We start from the raw sequence: 14340 nt of genomic DNA on the forward strand, positions 1-14340 counted from the left end.
CAGACCCCCCCCCCCCCCCACAATGCATTTTACGCAACATTTTTAGGCTACCATGGACTGCTTTGGCGGGATCATGGGGTCATGGCACAGTACAGGCATATGCACTGTGTACGTCATTACGTCGTGATGCACAGGACCATAATACCGGCCCATCGTTGTGAAATGGTTAAAGGTTAGCAAACCAATATTTGTTACGACCATGACCACAAGATGGAAACACTATGATCAACAACATTGATGTCAGCAAGTATGGGTTGAATTATATCTATGCTGGACGTCAGTAAAGTTAATGGATGTATAGCACATCAAAATCATGTTATAATACAATTCATGCACTGTCTGGCAGTGACATCCAATCAGATCACCACATTTCCAATCCCATCGTATTTCTCTTTTGACAATATTCAGCGAAAAATACATATCATTTGTTTTAATCAAACACATCAACAGTTTTTCTAACACAAACTTCAAACAAACACTACACACAAATGTAACATGGGTCACTTCTACTTTTCAACACAAGATGGCGTGCTTTCATACCTGGGCTAATATCAGATTCAGAGGACGCTTCGGAGAAACTGTCGGTCACTAGTTGCGGAACGACTGGAAGAGACATGCGTTGTTAGTTGGTGAAAACATGCCGAGATAGGGACAGGTCCCAACCACGTGATAATGGTGACTTGGTGGACGTGAAGCTGCGAGTTAGATTTCGCCGGAGGGAGAATTATTGTAGAAGTGGTTTCTGTGCAAAGCGAAATTGCTACGACAAATTTGTGGTGTGTGAATTGCACTGTTCGGGTCTAAAAAGCAAATTTCCGAATTTTCTTTGTATACATTTTGAAGCAACCTACCTGAGATGAGCACTTTTGAGGAAATATCTGTAGATAACGCCAATTTTTCTAAAAACCAAATGTACTGGTATCATGAAATGGTACTCAAGCACAACACAATTCAAGCTCTTTACCAAACTCAAAGCTTCAAGGCCCACCAATTTGTAAATGATGAACCCTTCAACAGAAATGAACCTTCCCACAAGGGCAAGTTCATTAAAGTTAGGGAGACAAATATTCATTATAGGATGGACAGTTCATATCAGAAGAGAATGATACAGCATGCACACTCCTAGCAACAGTAACTAGGCATTCAATTTACCATAGTGACAGTAACTATGCTTGTTATTTACCCTAGCAACAGTAAATATGCATTTATTTTCCCATAGCAACAGTAAATATGCATTTATTTTCCCATAGCAACAGTAAATATGCATTAATTTTCCCATAGCAACAGTTACTAGGTAAGATAATTTTGTTAGGAACCGAGATGTACTTCACATGTTATAATGTAAAACATAGATAGATTCACCGGACATACAAAGTAAAGCTTTATCAAATGTTATGTTAAACAGAAAACAATGAAATGGCCAGGGCCATTGTGCTCACCTCATGTTGAGGAAAGATGGATAAAGAGCATGGTCTTGTGTCATGTAGTGTTAGGTTTGATGTAGGTCCAAGCAATTACAATTTCCCCAAAATGGCCAATTTACAGTACATTCGACCTCTGTGACCTTGAAAAGTAGGTCAAATCAAAGAAGACCCGGGTGACACATTGAATGGTTGTTAGAATTAGATGTACCTATGATATAAAATTGGTGCCAATCGGGCAAGTCATTACTAGGAATAATGGCATTTTGAAGAATTTAGGATTTGGCCCCCTCCCTGGAGGCCAAACGGCAAATCAGATCGCACCAAACTTCGGTACCTGAGATCACCTGACCAAGGGGTACATGTGTACTTAATTTGTGATCAATAGTCATTGCAGTTAAGAAACGTGCCATAGTTACGGCCCGACGGCGAATTTACGCCATTTGACCTCTGTGACCTTGACAAGAAGGTCAAATTAAAAACCTGTGTGACATATACTGTATGGTGGTTAGATGTACCCATGATATCAAATTGGTGGCAATCGGGCAAGAAGTTAAGGAATAATCACATTTTTAAGGTTTTTGGATTTTGCCCCCTGGTGGTCAAGTGGTGAATCATATTGGACCAAACTTCGGTCCCTGAGATCACCTGACTAAGGGGTAAATGTGTACCAAATTTGGTATCAATAGTCATTGCAGTTTAGAAACGTGCCATCGTTACATCCTAACGGCCAATTTACACCATTTGACCTCTGTGACCTTGAAAAGGAGGTCAAATCAAAAACCCGGAGGATATATGATGCACCTTTGCTAGAAGTACCTACCATATTTTTCAAAATTTCCCGACTACTATTAAGGGAGATATTGCATATTTTCACTTTTAACGTTTGGCCCCCTGGTGGCCAAACCATGAAACGAATCGGACCGAAACTTGGTCTCCCAGGTGTCATTACATAAGGGTACGTGTGTACCAAGTTTCAACTCAATAGCTCTAACAGTTACGAAACGTGCCCTGCTAACGGACGACGGACGACGACGACGACGACGACGACGACGACGACGACGGACGACGGACGCCACGGTATGGGATAAGCTCACCTCTGCTAAGAGGTGAGCTAATGAACTCAAAATGTTTGATGAGAAATAAATTAAGATGAATTCATGAAAACCCATGCCTCGTTGGAGAGCAGTTAGTAACCAAGTTAAAAATCTTAGTGAAAAATTGGAGCGATTCCCCAAAAGTTAAAATTCTGTTGTCTCAAGTTTGACAGAAACTGGATGTAGTCAAATACAACCCACAGCCAAATTCTGATAAACTTGAGTTGAAATGAATGATTTAAAAAAGGCTAAAAAGCTTAGAATGCACTGTAACCCCAGTCAATTCCTAACGATTTCAACAATTTCAACCCGGGTTCTGCCAAAACCCTCTGCCAAAATGGTTAAAAGTGGAGTCGAAAGAATCTTAATCTCTGATACAATTTTTTTCAGTGAAAAATTATTTATACGGCCATTTTCAACAAAAAAAGTCCATAACAATTCTGATGAATTTATTTTTTGGATCCCATTTAGTTGGCCTGAGATGAACTCTTGCTCTGCTTTGTATTCACAATGAACTTGTACCAGTGACTTTGGCAGACTTAGGTGAAACGCATTAGTACTGCAAATTGGCACTAGATGACACTACCAACTTACCTGGCATTGTAAATTTTGGAAGAGGTGTTTCGACACCTATCACATGGTCCGTTATCTCGCCGACAGGCATGCCAGCTGCCTGCTTCGCCGTGGCTAGATCTTTTTCAAGTCCAAATATCTGAAATTGGGATTGATATCGATGATTTCAGAGACTAGGCATCCTGCTGGACATAAAGGGTGCAAAAATGTTACGGCCTACAGTATTTCTGCTTCCAATCCTTCCCACCCCCCACAAAAAGCCTGCAGACTGAATCATAATTTGATATCTAAACCTATACACCCCCATTTCCCTACATAGACACTTCCAGTTGATGGATTAGAAAAGCCCATTCCAAAAACTGGGCGTGTAAAGGTTAATCCATGAGAGTGTGCAAGCTAACAGCAACCACTCCTGATAAGAGTACCGTTCATCAACAACTCCATCTGATACCAATTCCTGCAATTCAGATGCAACAAGACCAAAAACCCATAACAACAGATGCACAAACTCACTCGGTCTTTTAACGTCTTGACTAACTGATTATAATGTTGGTCCCGTTCCGACTGCTGTTGTAAAAACGACTCCCGTTCTTGCACGTAGTCCTTTTCCCGCGCCTGATACTCCTTGATAAGTTTCTTCGCCTTGTGGTATTTCTTCTCCAAGTTCCCGTACTCACTCTGCATCTTGCGCTCCAGTGCGATGTACTGGCCTTGTGATCCTTCGAGTAAATCCTGGAAAAATTAATGCTAAGATTGTAAAATATAACTTAGGTGGGAAATGAAAAAAAAAATGTTCTTTAATTTCTCCCTATTTTATGGTCGGGGGAGAAAAGTGTGTCAAAAACGGTCTCTTTTTTCCACTTTCCGGAAAATGACCCCGGCGGATTTAAAATCCACACAAATAAAAAAAAAGTGCCCTTACTTTCTCAAGTTTGATTTTTTAGCAGTGTAATTTTCCAAAATCACCAATATATATATGCCTACCTGATACTGGGCAATTTGTTTCTGAGCATTCTGTGCATTGAGCTCGTTGTCTCGCAGACGTTTCCCCATATCATCAACTTTCCTTTCGTATTGTTTTTTCTGGGACTCAATGTTCTCTAAGTTGATCATACGCGCCTTCAACTTGGCAACTTCTGCTTCGGCCACAGCATTTTTGTACTGAGACTGGAATATAGAGGGTGAAAGATGATCTTCGGGAGCAATACAAAAGAAAAACGACACTGCTATTGCAAGTGGCCGTGTGACGAAAACATTCTGTTCGGGGTGGTCATTGCAGGAGCAGGCGACGAGGACCGGTGATCACAGCAACCCAATAATTGAAAATAATATGGCAAAGGGGAGAGCCTGAGGGTAAGACTGGAGAACTCAAATGACAACATACCTCTTTCAATTTGATAAATAAAACCTGTGGGTCCATATCTGGAGTGACAGACTCACTACTACTCTCTTCAAGTTCAAATGTTTCTATATGAGGGGGCTCCTCAGGGGACAAATCCTCTGGAGGAGGCTCTGAGGGTATTGACGGGGAGTCCTCGATCTGAAAAAAAGAATTTTAGAATGAAACATACTGTTTACTCAAAAATGTTTGCAAATATGAGGATTTGTTTAATTTTGTCTCAAACAGCACTGCCAACAAGGAAGATGACGCGAGGCAAAAAATATTTTAAAAATTCTCGGCCAGCATACCTGTTCCTTCTCCATCTCTCTGCGCGCTTCCTGGTCCTGAGCAGCAAATTGCTTCTTCTGGAACTCTTCTTCTTCTTTGATCAGCTCCTGCTGCAACGTTTTATGTCGCTCCTGTTCTCGCCGGCGACTGTCGGCCCGCACACGATCCTGGTCCAATGATTGCTGTATCAACCGTGCGACTTCACTCTTGTCTGGGTTTTTCTCACGACCTATTTGGAACCTGAAAGTAGAGTTTTTAAAACTGGAATAAAATCTACCTTTTGCGATGGAAATTACTGATCACCTCTTGAAAGGGTTAAGACTAACAGAATGCGCTATCTTGACTACGCTAAGGGGATGTTACAGTCATGCGTTTCCCATGGCAATGCTTAGATCCTCCTGTTGCTGATAGGTGTCTTATCAGGTAACTCAAGATGAGCATATCGCAAGATTGGGGTCAGGCGCTGTATAACGGCTGGGTGCTGAACCATAACGAGGAAGGCATGGGCTCAATTATTGGTCACCATTCAGAGGAGTATCAGGGTTAAATGGCTTTCTGCAACCCCTGATCATCAATGGTCCAAATGGTTCATTTGCAAAATGATTCAATCCCAGCGAAACAGGGAAACGCTCACTTTAAGGGGTTCCGACTTGTTGATAAATCTGTTAATGGCTTTTCTTTGATCTGCCGTCAACACGAGAAAAACATGTCAGTCTTATCAACGGCAAGGAGGCTGCAGTCGATAAGATACTGCAAAACTGGTAACATTCGATTTAGTAGGCAAACATCAATCAAACTCGTGAAAATTTCTTCTCAGTAGCAAATGTCGAATTAAGCATTTAATTGAAGGAAGAGATGCAATTTCATGGCTTACACTTATCAGATTTATTCAACACCTGGTAGTTAATTATTCCAGTTAACTTTTCAGTCTTATATCGTTATGGTTTGCTACAAACATGTCTTAACACCGAAGTTGTGAGCAGAAAGGTGAGACACCACGAGAGACTTACTTGACTGTCCCACTGGTATTCCGTAACACGGATGCGGCGTACGCTTGGGTCACCCCGACCAGACTCTTCCCATCTACTTCGATTATTTGATCGTTGACTTGAATTCTGAAACGACATACGAGAGAAGTTCCAATTTTATGAAAGAATAATGCCTTCTCTCGTGATATTTTGTATGTTCTAAAGGCCCAAGGTGTAATATACATGCATGCATTGCTGGATGGGACAGATGGAAGTTTCAACAATATCAAGACAGAACATGACAGAGAGGGCAATCATCTCTGACAGCTAGTAAAGGTTCAGTCCATCGATTTACAACTAATCACCCAAAAAGAACTTGGAAACGTTTTCTCACCTTTTTGGCATCTTAGCGACATACACTTTCACCAGACCCATTAATATCAAACGTGATATTAATCACGGCGACATTAATCACAAGTTAATCCCACTACGCATGTTTCGACACCAAGAGATTGATTGAAATGCTACACATGCAGTTAGCAATATTGGTGAACTAAGTAAAAATGGTCTCAAAACGCCCCAAATATTGCTTTTTAATCACAAAAGAGTTTTGATATCGTGAGATAACGCCCCGGGTAGTTATCATTTTCCTTGATTGCTCAAACAAGAATTGTGAAATTCTGTGTAACTTGACAAATGGGTCATCTCACAAATCCCTAAGGCTAAGTTAACCCTGCAGTGTCTGCGGCCTGATTCTTTTGTGAAAATACAAACAGATATATTTTTGAATCGTACAAATTTCCGGGGGAGAGGGGTGTGCAGGTGCCTGCACAAAGCATTGGTCATTGTTGCGAGAACCTCAAACCTAGTGATTTCATTCTCTTTGTCACACATCATAGCAATAGTTATCACATGTATCCGCTCCCAAAATCCTTTTTGCTTGTATCATGTGTATAGGCACTGCAACCGAAAAAACATGCAAAACTGCACAAACTTACCAACGTATCTCAGAAAAGTTCCGCACTCTATCCACAAAAATTGGTTTGTTTTCCAAATCGATCAGACGTTCTGACCATAATCCTAACAAATGACGGGCATGGTACTCCAAATCAATCAAGAAAGACTGACAGCCAAAGTCTCCACAAAGTTTAGTTAAATTTTTCGATTCCTAACCTAAACTAACGCCACTGGTAGTTCCGGCAGTGCCCTAAACTTTCAGTATACTTCTATAGAGTTTACACCTCATCGGTGCCGCTCAGATGCCAAAGAATTTTTATCGGTACTTCCAGCACAGAAAGTACGCTCGCCTTCCACAATGCTACCCGCTGGTGCTGGCATTTTCAAGCGGTAGTAAGGTGGAAAGATGATTCGCCCAAGCCTTGCCTCTAATCATATCATGACGATACTTATCTTAAATTTCTTAAGATTACTAACTTCAAGAAAGGTGTTCGTTCCGAGGAGCAACCCTCCCGCTGAGATATGTACAGCCTTGGATTTGTTTATGCAATTAGGAAGATCGTACCGGTTTGTTTGTTGGTAAACTGGAGATTAGAGCACCTTTAACCCATTCCCTTTGGCTCAAGCATCAGGAAAACAACAGGCCTTTTCTTAAAGGTCCAAGCGCAGGGTCTGCCAAAAACCACACTCCGATTCAATTGGATCCATCCTCTTTTGGGTCCTATTCCAATATGCCCATTTATATGACTTTCTACAATCTGGGCAAATGATGTCTAATGGGGAAAAGGAGTGCCCTAGGTGGTTTTCATACAAATACTACGCATATAGGTATGAGACCCGATGGTGAGCCTGTTTGAGTTTTTGAGTAAGACTTTTGGGTGAAACTCACACTCCATTGATCATGAGGTGGATGTCTTGGATCATGCTACCTCTGTCCCTGACTATAACATCATTAAACACAAGAAGGAAACCCATGTAACCAGGTGATTTTAGGCAAACACAAATCACAACTAAACCAGATGCGCAGAACCAGATGGTCCAACTTTTTGTTCCATTCTAAGTTACCAGAATCTACTGCAACATTACCAACACCGGTGAAGGTATTTCAAGCATAGTAACTTGCTGGAAGAAGCTTGGGAGTACCTGGTTGCTTGGCAACCATGGTTAGTTACCACAACAGATCTAGAAGTTTCTGATCTAAGTTCAAATGAAGTTGGTCTGAATGAAAGCATACAAGAGAGGTAGAGTGCTGTATACAATTTCCAGGCGCAATCCTAATATGCTAGCTCAATCGTTTTAGTCAGTGCTACCATCTTTTGAATCATAGTTGCAATATTGGAGATCATACTGCCACCTGGTTGGCTAAACACAGTACTACAGACGGCAACATAAAAGAAAGGGTCTCAAAATTGTGCATCAACTGATGAGGTAGCACTTAACAACAGTAGAACATTTTAGAACTGTCAGCAAATCCGAGAAAAATGAAATAAATCAGATTGGAATCTGTACGTCATTACGAAACCTCAATCTGCCTAGCGAAGACAAAGATAATCTCATTTGGCACTACTCTGTTGCATCGCATTCCTTGGGAGAAATCTAATATGAATTCCAATAGAAAAGTCGGTGATTTTGTTATGCGAGTCGTTTTAACCCTTACCAACACACCGACCAATCGGCATAATCAATGTACTCGTCAGTGGATGTAGAGGTTAGCATTGAACACTGTTGAAAGCCAAGTGATGGCAATGATACCGGTGTCATATACTACAACTGAGGGGGTTCATCCTCTTATCATTATCCATACTTCAGTTGAGGAGCCTTAAGTCGCTACATATTCTTTGTTTTCAAAGCCAGAAGTAATTCGCTGAAAGTTTATCGATTCAAAGCCGAGATGATCAAATGTTTTCTTCCCTTTCGCACCAAATGTTACCTGAAAATGCAACTTCACCCCAAGGGTTTCACTGTAGTCACAGTGTCAGAGCAACCGTACACCTGATGTCGAATATGAAGACGATACTCCGTTTCTATTTCTGTCCCTCAAATCCTTATCACAATGGAATTGGATCTCCGCTTTAATGTCACAATGTTATTCAGTGCATTCATGTTGAAACGCTATCAGCCAAAGAATGGTTCTATCATTGAAATTCTGAAGTAATTATTTCGTTGTTTACGTTTGAAGACAAATATTTCTGCTTTTTTTATCACTGAAAGTTTTGAGAACCAAAATAATTAGTTTCATGATTTACGACAAAAATCGCTCAAATATTGACAGCTTATGTGTAGCGCATATTGCTGTCATTTAGACAATCTCTTTATCTGCTACTAGAATGAGCACGAAAGCTTCTCAATACAGTGATGACAGAATCTCCAATTCATCAAAAAACCTTCAAAGGCAGAATACTGCAATTCCGCTCGGAAGCAGGATGTGACTATCCTGTCAGGACATGATCAGTTCAACTTTTTCATCTTTCATCATTAGTGGCAATTGAAAGAAAGGCATCTGTCTGAGGGAACTGGCAACTTCCGTAGTAGAAATCTTAAAGGTTTCCGCACAGCACTAAAACAAGCCGTGCATTACGCGAGGGAGCGTGCCAAACATGGTGATTCAAGCTATTATCAACATACAGTGGAACCTCCCGTAGTGGACACCTCTCTAACTTGGAAACCCTCTCTATAAAGGACACTAGATTTGGCTCCAAATTGAAGCTTTGGCTTGGGTGCTCACATGACCAATGTAGGACAATCAAGCTCATAGCCTTTGTTCAGAAACCTCAACCTTTGGGCTGAGAGCCTGACACCTTCAAACCAGAATGTAAGAGTACTCCAGAATATCTTATGTTTTGAGAAAATTAGTTTACCTGTCATCCCTCTGAGCAGCTCCACCTTCGGTCAACGTCTTGACGAATATGCCTAGCTTCTCTAGACCGGCGTCTGCTCCGACCCCCATACCGATGATACTTAATCCTAATCCTTCTGGACCTGAAGCAAATTGTGTATAAAGAAATGAGGAGTTACAAAACTAGTCAAGACATAACCTTTCAATTTAGGACTTGTTTCGTCAAAGGGAGGAAACGAACTACCCAAATTTACGTACCTTTAAGTAAATCGACGGGGAAAACGTCCATGCGCTCAACACGCTTCTCAAGTTCATATTCCGCAGATGCAGCGACGGGGTCAACGTCCTCATTTCTACGGTCGTACTCGTTGACAGAAAATGTGCTAAATACCTGGAAAGCAAAACAGCGTTTATCAGAAGAGTAGTGACACTGGTTGACACACAGGCCCTCCTCACTCCAACAACGAGCCGTTGTGGTGTAGTGGCTCGGACTCTCGATTGGCGGTCAATAGATCCCTGGTTCGATCCCCACTGTCAGCGTTTAACTGTAGGCAAGTCTCTTTGTCTCACTTGCCTCTCGGCACCCAGGTGTAGACATGGGTACCAGCAAAATCTGTAGTCCTCTCTTTGTCATGCTGCCAGTTCTTATCTCGATGTTCAGGTTCTTTATCTAAATCTACCAAGCAGTAAAGAAATGCAAGCGACGGGATGTAGCACTAAAAAAATTTAATCAAATCACTGGCACTAATCTGCACCAAATGAACTAAAGCAATGTTTTTAAATTTTCTTTCCGAAACCTACATGTACCAACAATGCATGCATCAGCATCTTTTTTACAAAACAGTAATCAAATTTTTGCAAATAGCAGCATTTTCCACAAATCTGCCAAAACCAATTAACAACATGGCCTATCTAGTGACATTCAGGGCGTTCAACGGGATAAATCTTTTAGACGAGACATTCACCAACAAAAACAAGGATTTATAATCAAATTTAACACAGCACCCTGTGGGATAACAGGGAGATCAGTGGCACAGTGGTTATAGCAGTGGTCTCATAATCTGGTTAACATGTTGTTCCACTCTCGGATGGATCACCATCACTTCATATTTGTTTCCTTCAGCAAGACACTTCACCGGATTTGCTTCTCTTCATCCAGGTGTATAAATGGCTTGCAGGTTTCTCTCAGAAGTTGACCTGGACTATGTCATCTTGTCCAGGGGAGTGATACTCCCATTCACTTAATCAGTGAGATAAGCTCAGGCCCTGAAGAATTGTTTGGCAGCTCAGGCAACAGCCCAGCAGACTTTAACAAACTTAGCCCCGCAGCATTGTCTCACTGAATGTCGAGGAATTAATACTCCCATAAAATAAATAAATGGCCCCCCATCAGAATAAATAACAGCTCCCCATCAGATCTAAATAATGTGATAATTCTCCACATCTCTTCGGAGTGCTAATGCCAAGATACGTCAGAATTATTTACGGGTTTGATCAAACGAAACAGCAGTTTTGTAATGCTGTTCGAAAAAGCATCTTATCTTATTTGTTCAGATTTCCATTTAAATACGCTTTCGGTGCACATCAGCAAAAATGTACAATCTTCGTTTTTCTTTCAATAAATTTTAAGGCATTGTCGTTTAGATTACTTAAAATCACATTAGGAATAGGAAGGAAACACCATGCCTATTTCTAGGCCATTTTGACTTCTGCATCATTGAACATGCTCATGCCCGACAAGATTAGTCCCCAATCCATTTTGAGTTCTCGCGTATAGATGCCAAATTGCAGATTGAGGTTCAAGGGAGCAGTCAGTATAATTCTCCTTCTTTTGCAGGTTTTGCTTTGCACTTGCAGGAGTGTACGCTTGCACTTGCAGGAGTTCAAGCTTGCACTTACAGCGATTTATGCTTGCATTTGCAGGAGTTAATACTTGCACTTGCAGGAGTTAATGCTTGCACTTGCAGGAGTTCAAGCTTGCACTTGCAGGAGTTCAAGCTTGCACTTGCAGGGGTTAATGCTTGCACTCGCAGGGGTTAATGATTGCACTTGCAGGAGTTAATGCTTGTGTACATTTTGAGACACACCTTGATCCTTGGCCAAGTCTTTACCTACCCTGATTGGTTGTGCGCTAAATTTTACTCTCGATGGTTTTTTCGCTGACGGCAAGTACTCGTGGTCATCTACCGGGATCCCGCCAACATCATACCAAAAGTTTCCGTCCTCTAAAATATGGACGCCATCCTCAACTGAAGGGAAGAAAGTGAACAATGACCAGATATGACATTACTGACTGACTACAATTTGCTTGCACCCCACTCTATCAAAATGTCCTCCTTCAAAGGTGGCGCAACCAAAAATCATCAAATTAACAACCATGGAATTCACAGGCAGCCTACCCTCAGCTCTAATACCATAACTTTAGGGCTGGCCACGCTCAGCCCATCATACTGCAACACTGGGAAGCACATTCATCTAACGACCCAGCGTAATCACCGATACCAACCAAGGCGCACTACCTCGCCAAACATTCCTAACTGCAGACACTAATATAAATCATTACTCCAGACCCAGGAGTTGGTCACCCCATCACCGTGGTTACGCCGTAAACACTACAGGAAAATATAACCAAATTATTGTTGACAACTGGCCATATCAATAAATAATTCGATCAGACGGAAAAAACTGCTGACGGCCACCGGCAGAAGAGAGATGATATGACGCACAGAATTTGTCTGTTTGAAGATGGATTGCTGCAAGAACTGACCTGAAGGATGATAAGTCTGAGTGGGCAGGACTAGGTTACATTAACAAGTTGCTATGGCCTTTATGCAATGGTCTTCACGGTGGGTTCATATAGTACAGTAGAACCTGTCAGCCACCGAGGACCATAAGATCGGCCAAATGACCGGGTGAACCAACTGAACTGAGTTTCCTCTCAATAGTTCTACGGCCATAAAAGCCAAGAAGTCTATGTGCCTCAACAGCACTGAGGTTTTTGCTTGTCTGGTTGATACATGTGGAATCTCTTTGTCAGCACTTGCAGCTAGCCCATCTGGCAAATATGCACCTCATATCTGTCAGCTTGGAACAGACTACCAGGGCTGAAACTTGGCGACTCTCTAACCTACTGATCTTGTCAATGGCCATTTACTTCAAAGTGCCAATATGCATCTGATTTTGTACGATGCCCATAAGGGGTGGCCACATACCTTCCATTTCGTGCGTATCCAAATGAAATCCTTGATCTGGCTCTTCATGCCCGTCGCCATCTTCGCGCACGCTCAATAATTCGACACCTTTGGACTTCTGCTGGGGTTCCGGTTCAGGTTCGGCCTCCTCATTCTCAGATGGCTCATCACTACAACGAGAAAAGACGACAAAATATTGAATAAAGTCGTCGAATGGTGTTATCATCATCCACTAGGGGCGCTGTTGTCAAGTTCACATGCAGACACACATGATGTTCAGGACACTGGGGGGTTTGATTTTGGGAACTTGCCATCTCGGGAGAAAGGAAGTGGCTTGAGTCCTAAAGAGGAGAACAGATGACAAAATATTGAGTAAACGAAGCAATTGGTGTTATATGGAAGAGGGAGAGCTGGGTGGAACACCCCTATACTTTGTAACTTAAGAAGGAAGGTTTTGCCAAAGCCTCAAATTCTCACTTAAAAGAGAAAACAACAAATAAAATAATCAAGCGAAGCAATGTTCAAACTGAAGCATTTTCAAGCAAAACAAATCATCAATTTCCTTGTAAGGAGGAACATTTACGCAAACTATCCATGCATTCGAGAATGATGAACATTGCAACACATTCATTCCGGACCCCCCTGTGCGCCATCTTTCATTCTCCTACGACTGATTTTTATTGGCGGATAACGATGATTTACGAGTGGATATTAGCTGTCGATGATCCCGTCGCGATGCGGACGACACTGCGGGGATAAACCCTTGTCAAGACCGTTTAGCTGGGATCAGGCAGCTACAGGCAATGGTCGCATGACCTTCCAGCGCCAATAGTAATGGCTCACAGCGCATCTGTAGCAACTGCTCTTGATAACATTGAGAATTGATGAAGTCACACGAAGATAATACTTAAATACGTTACTGAAAATGGCTTAAAACTGCAATGGATCAACTTTCTTCAGCATTTGTTCTTTTCTTCACAAAATTGTGTGTTGCTGCTGTGGTAGGAAGCCAATTATTGGATACGGATTTTATTACCATCAACCAGAAAGCTGGCTGACGTAATGGTTACTACTATCCTTCCACAGCAGATCCTGCATAAAATGATCACCACCTATTCTGAGTACACCTGATCAACAGCACTGACTGTCTGAGGCGGGAATGAGAAGAAGAAGCACTTATTCAGCAACATAACCACCGACTCCAAATAACTTATTGACCACATTACAAATCTCATTGAACCTCTTACTATTTGCATGAACTCCAAACTCAATACAGCCCAGCCACAGAACTGCTTCACAGCATATTACGACCTTGGAACAAACCAATGCGATCTCATCATCTCTTGTATAGTATGAGGATTTAATCGATCCGTTGTCCAATACGTGCGCCGGACGATTAAAAACACAATTGTGTATTATTGGTTGCGTTCAGATCTGTCATTTTTCTGACAGATATGACGAGATATGTCGATTTCCTCGTTTGTTCCATCCGATGTTGCCATGCATGTCTGGGAAATCTCGCAATGGTTTGGGCGAGTCTTTTGTTGCCATATGGATTAGAGAGAGTTGTGACAGCTAAATGTCAATTCTGGTATTCATTTTCTGATTCATAATACATGCAATATGTA

General features: G+C 41.7%; 1 protein-coding gene across 9 annotated transcripts in view; it reads right to left on the bottom strand.

The window, feature by feature from the left end:
- Nucleotides 1-14340, bottom strand: part of LOC135499942 (neurabin-1-like) — a 55120-nt gene that overhangs the window by 12105 nt on the left and 28675 nt on the right. For 6 of the 9 annotated variants that reach the window (XM_064791012.1, XM_064791007.1, XM_064791008.1 and 3 more), the window contains 12 exons: nucleotides 12734-12882; nucleotides 11637-11770; nucleotides 9780-9912; nucleotides 9544-9664; nucleotides 5771-5875; nucleotides 4781-5000; nucleotides 4476-4631; nucleotides 4076-4258; nucleotides 3605-3823; nucleotides 3113-3230; nucleotides 852-899; nucleotides 541-603 (listed from right to left, as the gene is read on the bottom strand). In XM_064791012.1, the coding sequence (XP_064647082.1) occupies nucleotides 541-603; nucleotides 852-899; nucleotides 3113-3230; nucleotides 3605-3823; nucleotides 4076-4258; nucleotides 4476-4631; nucleotides 4781-5000; nucleotides 5771-5875; nucleotides 9544-9664; nucleotides 9780-9912; nucleotides 11637-11770; nucleotides 12734-12882 (1649 nt within the window). The remainder of the gene's footprint in view (nucleotides 1-540; nucleotides 604-851; nucleotides 900-3112; nucleotides 3231-3604; nucleotides 3824-4075; nucleotides 4259-4475; nucleotides 4632-4780; nucleotides 5001-5770; nucleotides 5876-9543; nucleotides 9665-9779; nucleotides 9913-11636; nucleotides 11771-12733; nucleotides 12883-14340) is intronic. The other 3 variants (XM_064791005.1, XM_064791006.1, XM_064791009.1) reach the window with 3 other exon arrangements.

The sequence above is a fragment of the Lineus longissimus genome, chromosome 15 (genome assembly GCF_910592395.1).
Source record: "Lineus longissimus chromosome 15, tnLinLong1.2, whole genome shotgun sequence".
Lineage (NCBI taxonomy): Eukaryota > Metazoa > Nemertea > Pilidiophora > Heteronemertea > Lineidae > Lineus > Lineus longissimus.